At 36.2% G+C, this 10,558-nt stretch overlaps 1 protein-coding gene across 1 annotated transcript in view; it reads right to left on the reverse strand.

Moving 5' to 3' along the window:
• LOC111731424 (myomesin-1-like) overlaps nucleotides 1-6,218 on the reverse strand; it is a gene marked incomplete at its 3' end in the record, with an annotated part of 54,157 nt that extends 47,939 nt beyond the window's left edge. The window contains exon 1 of the mRNA XM_023523046.1: nucleotides 6,123-6,218. Within this exon, the coding sequence (XP_023378814.1) occupies nucleotides 6,123-6,125 (3 nt within the window). The remainder of the gene's footprint in view (nucleotides 1-6,122) is intronic.
• Between the last annotated feature and the right edge of the window lie 4,340 nt (nucleotides 6,219-10,558).

Raw genomic sequence — 10,558 nt, forward strand, 5'->3', positions numbered from 1 at the left:
CAAACAAAAAAACCAAGGGTCAGAGATTTTACCCTACTTGCAAGCTAACAAGTTAACCTTCTATAGTTTCATGGGTGGTGACAAGACATGAGACTCCTAGGTCAGAGTCAAAGGACTTTATTACTCACAGCAATAGCAGAAGCCAGAGCATCAGTATATTTGTCATTGATTTGCTGACCCCCAGTTCCCACAGGGCAATACAAAGAGGGCCAGGTGACACTTGCACATACACTGGGTTGCATTACAAGAGAAAAACTTTGAGCTTAGGGAACCTGAATATTTTATAATGAGCATTAGCATGCCTGCCCTTCCCTCCAGAGGCAGACATTCTCTTTATTATACAGAATAGCAAGCCTTTTGCCCTGGAGAGAGAGATTTTCTCTATCTTCAAACATCCCTGAAAAGACAGTTTGGAACAAAGGGAAACCAGAATCTTGGTTGCAAGATGTGCAGAAACATAATAGACTCATGGAGAATGGTCTCCCAACAATCAACACATTATTCTTACAAAAACAATAGTTTTTTTCCACCTTTTTAAAAATGAGAACCAGACTAAAGAGCAACAAGTCTGAATCTCCTTTTCAATTTATTTTTAATTTCTTTTTAAGAGTTTTATAGAAGTATAATTTATATACCATAAGATGTATCAATTTTAAGAGTAAAGTTCAATGAGTTGTAGTAAATTTCTACAATTATACAACTATTACCAATATCCAGTTTTAAAACACTTTCATCAACAAGAAAATTTCTCTTATACCAGTTTGCAGTTAATTCTTGGTCCCTTCCACAATCGAGGCAACCAGTTACCTGCTTTCCGTCCCTATAGTTTAGCCTTTTCTAAAAATTTCATACAAATGGAATCATATGATATATAGTCTTTTGTGTCTGGGTTTTTTCACGCTGCAAGAGTAGCTTTTTTCTTTTTAATGCTGGTATTTTTGGTGTTTTAAAAATGTACATAAATATCATCAAGCTGTCTGTATCCTTTATTTTCACTTGTTATATCTTGGCACTCTATGTTGATTTGTATACATTTACTTATAACCACTGTATTCTATTGAATAAATATGGTACTCTTTGTTTATTCTCCTACTAGTGGACATTTAGGTATATTCAACATTTTCCTAAAAAAACAATGCTGCAAGGAACAGCCTTTTGCATCTCTCCTTCTGCTGTGTCATAAAAAATGGACACCTCCAGTTTGGCATGAACTAAATGGTTCTTCAAAATGGCTGTACTATTTTTTCAGGCTTACTACAGCATTCAAAAGTTCCTATTTTCTACATCTTTGTCAACACTTGATATTGTCCTATGAAATTTTGTTACTCTAATGAGTGAAAAAAAATATTGTTTTAATGTGCTTTTCTGTGAAAAAAAATTGCATTGAAAAACACATCATGTTTTGCTTATCTATTCATCAATTAATGGGCTTTGCATTGTGTCCAGTTTAAAATGAATAATGCTACCTGGAGTTTTTAAATCTATTTAGTTACCAAATTTGGTACAACAGATAACAGAAGCATTGAAACACTGACCAAAAAGTATTACCTAACACTTACATAGTACTTACTATTTGCAAGGTAGTACTATAAATGCTTTATATGTATTACCTTCTTTATTACGCACAACTGTCTATAAGGTAGGTATTATTACTATTATACCATTCACTGATGAGAAAATTGAGTACAGAGAAATCCAGATAACTGAGGTCCAGACTTCATATGGTTAACCAGTACACAATATTACAATATTCCCTGTAATTAAAAAAAATCTATTAAAATTCTATAACTTCCTCAAATATTTTAATATTATAGATACCATTTTTATATTTGAGGCAAGCATATGTCTCCAAGTATTAATTGGATTATGTTCTGTGTTTCCTTCTTCTTTCGCTTTCATACCCTAAGAGTCTCCTTTCCTCCCCCTGAAGCAGAAACAAAGATGCAGAAACAAAACAAAACGAACCTTCAGGCTTAGTTTCAGATGTAAGCTCACAGAGCTAGCTTGTCCTATCCTGCTCACCAGATAAAATTGAGCCTAACATAGTGCCATTAAGATGATAAATTTTATGCTATTACGTATTTCATCACAATTTTTAAAAATTAACTCTTCTGATTCATCACTGTTCAGCATGGAGAGCCACCACTCATCAGTCCTGGACATTGATAACCCCCCTCCCCCACAATAGAGATGAGAAACTTGGCAACTTGGTGGGGAGAGGAGAGCATGAAGGGAGAACTGTGCCCCTTCCAAGGGGTTACTCAGCAGTCCCAGCTGGGAATCTTTCCATGAGGGCAGCAATGGACACATTACTATCACACTTGGTTCCCATCAGTGTGTATACACTACATTCTGCTTTGTCCATAGATGTCCTTTCAATAACAATTAATTTGTTACCTAATCTCTAAATGTTGGGCACATGGATATTTCCAGTCATTTACCAAGACTATAAATTAGAACTAGGAATTAGATGCATCTTCATTTTCAACCCGGCTCTTTTACCACATCTATGTGTGTATTCCTTTCAGAGGCCTTTTTCCTATCTGGCTATGTGTTTTCATAGTTCTCCTAATGCAGAGGTCCCCAACCCCTGGGCTGGAGACTGGTACCAGTCTGTGGCCTGTTAAGAACTGGGTTGCACAGCAGGAGGCGAGTGGCAGGCAAGCTAGTAAAGCTTCATCTGTATTTGCAGTTGCTCCCCAGTGCTAGCATCACCATCTCAGCTCCACCTCAGATCATCAGGCATTAGATTCTCGTAGGAGTACTGGTTCTTGGTGCCAAAAAGGCTGGGGACCACTGTCTTAATGCAGTGGTAGTGGAAGAGTGGTTCTTCATCCCGGCTACACATTAGAATCACCTGAGGAGCTTTCAAACCATACTCAGGCTTAGGCCATATTGCAGGACAATTAACTTAGAATCTCTGGACATGGGACATGAATATTTTTAAAAGCTACTAAACGATTCTAACGTGCAGCCTAAGAGGGAAAATAATCTCTTAGGTCTCAATTCTAAAATGATGAAAGCCTCTGAATTAAAAACAAAGCCTCTGAATTTCCTTTTCAACTACCTCCTTAAGAAGTATTTTCCCTGAAAGGGACTATGAATTGAAGGGTATGTTTTGTGAGACTGCCCTTTAGAGTAATTAGGCTCATCTATAATGCCATCCACCAAATACGAATGTACTCTTTCTTCGTTGCCCCATCAACATTGGAATATATAATTTAATTTATTTTAACGAGTTTAACAAATTTTTATTTTTATTTTATTTTGTTATTTTTTAAGTATAGTTGAATTACAATATTATATTAGTTTCAGGTGTACAACATAGTGATTCAAAATTTATATACCTTATGATTTGATCATCACACTAAGTCTATTTTTAAATGCATTCTTACGTGAGCTATCTTTTGACTTCTACCATGGAGACTGTTTTTTGAGATCATTATTAATTTGTTAATATAAGAATAAAATTAATAAAATAATTTAACTACCATTAATTAAGATCTACTGTGTGCTAGATACCGTATTGTGCCTTACACATATCATTATATTTATTTTTTACAAAAACCCTATAAGGCAGTTATTATATCCAGGTTATAAATGAGAAAACTAACTTTCAGAGAGTAATGTTAGGCAAGTTACCCAAAGTCACATAGCTAGTAAACAGTAGAGCTGGGATTTTATTTGGCTCTAAAGCTCAATTTTCTTTACCGGACAGATAAGCACTTGATGCCTGCCCTGCTCACAGCACCTGCTGATGTTTTGTATCATGTGATTCCTGCTTTTTGACCACAGGTGATGGGTCATTTCAGACCCCAAAATAACTGATATAAATCTTTGCCAGCAACCTTCGACATATGGCCTAAGTGAAAAGGTGAGCCAAGCCAATCACTTTCCTCTCTTGAGAATTTAAATTTGGAAATATTGAATGTCAATACACTTAATAGAAAGAGCAAATGTCAAAAAGGCTGAACCAAGAGATGCCATGGGTATCTTTGGAGTCAGAGAAGCCTTAGCTAGCTGAAATTATGAAAGACCAGAAACTAAGGTTAGCAAAGACAGTTGATAGAGAGAAAACAAAGTAGATCTGCTTAAAGAAGCAGAGGTTCACTTAGAGAACATCCATTTGGTCCAGGAGAGAAAAAATAGACTCAATTCCTCAAGCCACTTCTGTTTTCAGCAACTCTCCTATTTAGATCCAGGTCCTGTATATCCCTAAAACACTGGTACACAACCTTTTTGACACCAGAGACCAGTGGTCCTATGATAATCTAATGCCTGATTATCTGAGGTGGAGCTGAGGTGGTGATGCTAGTGCTGGGGAGTGGCCGCAAATACAGATGAAGCTTGGCTCGCTCACCGTTCATCTCCTGCTGTGTGGCCCAGTTCCTAACAGGCCACGGACTGGTACCAGTCCATGGCCCAGGGGTTGGAAACCCCTGCCCTAAAATACACGTTCTTTTTCTTCAGCTAACTTGATTGTGTGTCTGTTCCTTGTTATCAAACACGCCAAAATAAAACAATCCTTTTATTAAATTTTAAAAATATTCTGACTATTAAGATTTGTCTATCAAATTTATTATAAAATGTTTCAATTCTTTGCTTGCTTTTTTTCATTACATTTTGACTTTTATAAAAGCGGAGTCATAAACCTTATAATCAGTAACACTTTCACCAAAAACTTATATTCATGAGAACTATAGTGGTATAAAAGATTAGCAGTTGCCTAGGGATGAGGGAGGGGAGAAGTGGGAGTTGAGAGGGATGGATTATAAAAGGAAGTGAGGAAACCTTGGGGGTCATGGGTATGTTGTGTATCTTGATTGTGGTGATGGTTTCACAAGTATATACATGTGTCAAAACTAACCGCATTTTATGCTTTAAATATGTAGAGTTTACTGTATGCTAATGATATCAGTGAAAACCATTTTTAAAAACTTATATTCTCCTCCCCAACTTATACAGATACTTATGCAATTCTATTTTCTTCAACTTATTATGCTTTATGTTTTATACTTAATTATAATACTCACCTGCAATTTATTGTGGTATATGCTATGAGAGCTTAATCTAAGAGTTTATTTTTCTCAGTTTCAGTATTCTATTTTTCAACTGCATTTCATAAATAATTATTTCTTTCACCATTGTTTATCACACTGGGAACGTCACGTGTTAAGCCCTATAGTTTTGAATCTATTTATGTTAATGTTTTTCATTCATTGGCCAAGTTTTCTCTTTTTAAACCTAATACTATCTGGTTTGCAGGTTTGAAATTTTGTTCCTTTGTAATATTTGTAATGTTTTTAAAGTCATGTAAAGGACTTTACATTAGGCAAGAACGCAAATGATAATTTACACATGTGCGTGTCATTCTTACTTACATAATTACATAAATTTCATGTAACTATTATATACTATTTTAATTAATATCTAAGGCATTTTATATAAAAAGAGTTTAAATAGAAAGAATTACTATAAAAATATAGTAATATAAAATACTTTATTCATTGTTCTCCTCTGGTTTGGACAATAATTTTTATTGGGCTTATATGTCCAAACAAGATCTAACCTGTCTATGGCTAATCTGGTCACCTCAACTACCTATGTACCAAGAAAATTTTCATTCTGGACCTAGCAGGCTATACAGAAGTTTGACAACATTCATCTGGTTGAGTTTCAACAGGACTACTTTCCTCACTTAATCACTTCTTAAATCTCCCTTATTTTTTTCTACTACCTGTGCCCCAAAGTTCTTAAATAAGGTTCACAGTTTTAACTTAGGTTTTATTGCGCACACATGACATGTCTGGCACTGTGCCTGGTACTGGGACTACTTGGGAAGTAAGTCTATCTTTATGATCATGGTTCTTTTTCCTGAAGCAAGGAATAAATTGTGTAGTACAAAATAAGACAGTGGAGAATGTTGACCCTGATAAAGTCCCTTCATACATAACCTCTGGCTCTTCGACCTTTCAAGGATTACTGGGTAGTGCTGCCAGACCAATGCTTTAATGCTTTACTGAATCAGCATTCCATGGAGCAATACAAAAAAAGATGTTCTGTGTTAAATCTTGACAAGTTATATGAAACAGAAACTGCCCGTATAAATTACTTTCATTTACCATTATTTCTCCAGGGGAAAGAAGAACTCGGAATCAAAGTTACAGGTGGGTGGCAAAGCAGATATTTTTCCCAAGGCACAAATCTCAGTGGAAGTAAGTCTTATTGGAAAATGCGTCTCTTTTCCTGGGAAGGACAAAGAGATAAGTCAATATTTTTGGTAAATATTCCCACTCCAAATTATTAACAGTCATTCTTATAAAAAATTAGCATGCATTACAAATCAATATAGTATAGAGGCTTTGAAGTCATACAGACCTGTGTCAGATTCCTGCCTTTTTCTTCCCTAAAATATGAAAATATGACCTTGAGCATGTTATTAACATCTCTTAGCTTCAAGTTCCTCATCTATAAAATGGAAGTGACAGTAACTAACTTGCAGGGCATTGACTGAGAGGTACTGCTTATAAAACACTTGGCAGAGTACCTGACTCCATAAATAATAATAACAATAATAATTCATTATTTTATTATTTTTGTTAAAAATGTACATTGAAAATTTATACTTAGTGTAAAAGTAATATAGGATATATTTACAAGCTAGTTGGAAAGCAAGTCAAACATACATTAGAAAGTAGAGAACAGACAAAACTGATTTAATATTTTTCAGTGCAATAGAATATTAAACATGAGATTTATGTTATTCCAAAATTTGACAGATGTCTTAAAGGCTGAGAGCATTAGCTGTCAGAACATCTATTCAGAACATGCTAAATCAATTCAAGACATGTGAATCAATTTTGTGACCTGTAGTTAATGACCCACCTCGGGAATTATAAGAGGCGAGATCAATCTCTAGACCTGAGAGATGCTAGAGAGACCAGCATCATTGGAGAGAGTCATCAGGATTTTGTGCATCAATTGCACACACACATTGTGTGTGGAGTGGGTGGTGCTTCTCACAGCACTTTAAAGACATTACTGCTCTACCTTCAGCATGTACTAATTGTTGCTGAAGAAAAGCATACTGCTGGCCTATTTATTGTTCAATCTGTCATTTCTCTCCAGAAGTTTTTACTATTTTCCATTTACCCTTGATGTTCTAAAGTTTCACTGTGATATGACTTGGTATATATTTATTTTCATTTTTTCCTGCTTCAACATCAGAGTTCATTCTCAACCTGAATGAAGATTTTTTTGACTCTCAATTTTGGAAAACTGTCATTTCCTCTTTTAATATTGTTTTCCATTCCAATTTTCATCTTGTTCTGAATTTCCTATTAAACATACAATGGATTATTTCAGTTCATCCTTCATGATTTTTGACAGCTCTTTTATGCTTTTATATTTTTGTCTCTTTGTGCTATGTTTTGGTGAATGCTTCAGTACTTTCTCCTTATCTACTACACCTCAAAATGTCCAAAATGTCCAAAACTATTATTTCCTACCATCACCATACCCACACTCTAAACCATCTCTTCCCATGTTATTTATTTCAATGACTGGCATTACCGTCTGTCAGATATCCTGATTCCTTCTTCTCCTAGGTTACTTATTGCTAATCTTCTGTACTGTCAGAGTGATTTTAAAATAATACAATTCTGATCATATTCATTCTATACTCAAGACAGATCAGTGGGATCTCTTTGACCTTCAGAAACATAGCTTAGAGGCCATTCAGGGTATGGTCTCTGCTTACTCCTTTGGCCTCATATTTTTACCATTTTCCCCTCATACTCTATTTTCCAGTTTTTCATTTATTTGATATGTATTTTTATTTATCGAGTGCCTATAATGTGATAATTACTGTCCTGGGCCTTGAGAAGACCTTAGTAAACAAAGCAGCCCAAAAAACCCTGTTCATGGAACTTAGTGAGGTATATGGGCAGTAAACAAAATAAATAAGTAAAGTATATGGTGTGTCAGTATATACTTTACTTATTTATTTTCCTTTTTTTTTTTTTTTTGCAATGGAAAAAAGAAAGCAAGGGAGGAAAATGTTGGAGGTGGAAGTTGAACGATGATAGAGAAGGTGTTACTGCAATGGTGATATTTGAATGAAGACTTGAAAAGAGCTGAGGGAGAAAGAAATGAAAATATTAGAAGAAAGATCATTCAAATCAGAAGGAATATTAAATGCAAAGGTTTTGAAATGGAAAAATACCTGACTTCTTCAAGAAACAGTAAAATTAATAGGGCTAAGCAATTGGGAAGGACAGATAGTAGGCGATGAAGTCAGAGAAATTACCCAAATCTGATCTCTTCGGGCCTCATAGGCCATTGCAAAGCATTTGGCTTTCATTCTGAATGAGGTAAGATTTGGAGGATGCCAAGCAGAACAATGACATGATCTAATTTATTATTTGAAAGGATAATTTATTATTATCTGTGGCTGTGTGGAAGTATAACGTAGGGGAAGTAAGAAGACCAGTTAGAAGGCTTGAGAGAGGATACCTTGCACTAGGATGGTAACAGTAGAGGTGGTGAGACATAGTCATATTCTGGTATATTTTGAAGGACTTAAAAAGTAGGTTTGTACTAATTATTGTTGTAGACCCTGGAGATACTGAAAGGTTAGATGAGGGTCATGAAAGAAAAAGAAATGGCAAAGATGAGTCAAAGGTTGGCTGAGCAACTTAAACTATGGAACTGTCATTACTCTAGACGGAGAAGACAGCAGGAAGAGAAAGTTTTGGAGGTAAGATTAGGAGATCTGTTTTGGAATATGAGGAACGAGATGCCTAGTAGTCCTCCCCATGGAGATGTCAAGTGAATATTTAGATAAATAAGTCTGGATACAGGCAGAGTTCTTGGCCAAGACATACATACTTGGGAGCAACTGCTGTCTAAGTAGCATTTAAAGCTACGAGAGTGGATGAGATCAGCTAGGGAAGGAGTATTGACAGAAAAGAGAGCCAAGCACTGAGTCCTCAGCTACACTGAGGGATTGGGGAAATTAGGAGGAACTGGCAAAGGAGACTGAAGAGTAGCCCTAAGGAAGGGGGAAAACCAGGAGAGTACAGCATCCTGGAAGCGAGAGAAGAAAGTGTTTCAAAGGTGAAGAAGTGATAACCTTGTCAAACCTGTTTAAGGATGGAAAATTGGCCATCATGACATGGATGGAAATCGTTGATGATTTTGATAAGCCCACTTTTGGTGAAGTAGTTGGGGGGAAAAAGCTTTCTGTAGAGGGTTTAAGAGAGAATGTGAGCATAGGTGACCCCTTTGAGGAGTTTTATTAAGGGGAACAAAGAAATAGGGCAAAAGTTGGAGGAGGAAAGTACATCAGGAAGAGGGCTTTTTAGTTGTTGTTTTTGTCTATATTAGTTTTCTATTGATGCTATAACAAGTTACCACAAATTTAATGGCTTAAAATAATACAACTTAATTTTAATCTTACAACTTGGCAGAAGTCCAACTTGGGTCTCATTGGGCAAAAAAAAAATCATAGTGTCAGCAAGACTGTGTTCCTTTCTAGAGGCTCTAGGGGAGAATCCATTTTCTTGCCTTTTCCAGCTCCTGGATGTCACCCACATTCCTTGGGTCGTGACCCCCTTCCTCCATCTTTAAAGCCAGCAACATTGTATCACTCTGACCGTTCTTCCAGTCATATCACCCTGTCTTATCCTACTTCCCTCTTTTACTTTTAAAGCTCCTTGTGATTACTTTGGGCCCACTGGGGTAACACAGGATAATCTACCTATTTAAAGATCGGCTCATTAACAATCTTAATTCCTCTTTGCCATATAACCTAAGATATTCACAGGTTCTGGAGATTAGGAGATGGACATCTCTGGAGAGTCATAATTCTGCCTGCCACATATGAAACACATTACAGTGCACTTGTTGATGGGAATAATGTGTGTGTGAGAGAGAGAGAGAGAGAGAGAGAGAGAGAGAGAGAGAGAGAGAACTTGATGATGCATTGGAGTGACATGAGTGAGAAATGGAGGAACTGGCTTTCCATAGGAACAAGGAAGGTTCCTCTCTATTTAACAGGAGAGGAGGGAGAAGACAATATATGGGGACAGATCTATCCAGATGTGGTGGGAGCTTGTGGGAGTCATTTTTTTCTCAGTGAGTTAGAAGCAAGGTCATAGAGTGAGAACAAGGACGGGGAGAAGGTGTGGGAGGTGTGAGAAGACAGAAATTATAAAACTGACACTAAAATGTGCATTAAGGTAGCACCAAAGGCCTGTGAGGTCTGTGGTTATTAACGTCAAGTGTGATCATTCAGCTTGTTTCCTCCAGTAGAATAGACAAAGCGTTGGTGTATTAGTTAGGGTTAGGAGCAGTTAGGATTAGTTAGGATGAGGCTAAGTGCTCTACAAATTTCAAATTTCAGTATCTTAATACAATCAAAGATGATTTCTCACTAAGAAATTTACATGGATTATCTCACAATGACTGAATAAAGTGGGTATTATCATTATGCCCCTTTTCATATGAGTAAACTAAAGAATTTGTTGAAGTAAATCTACAATATAATTTTTGTTTT

This window comes from Pteropus vampyrus, unplaced genomic scaffold, assembly GCF_000151845.1.
Source record: "Pteropus vampyrus isolate Shadow unplaced genomic scaffold, Pvam_2.0 Scaffold373, whole genome shotgun sequence".
Taxonomy (NCBI): Eukaryota; Metazoa; Chordata; class Mammalia; order Chiroptera; family Pteropodidae; genus Pteropus; species Pteropus vampyrus.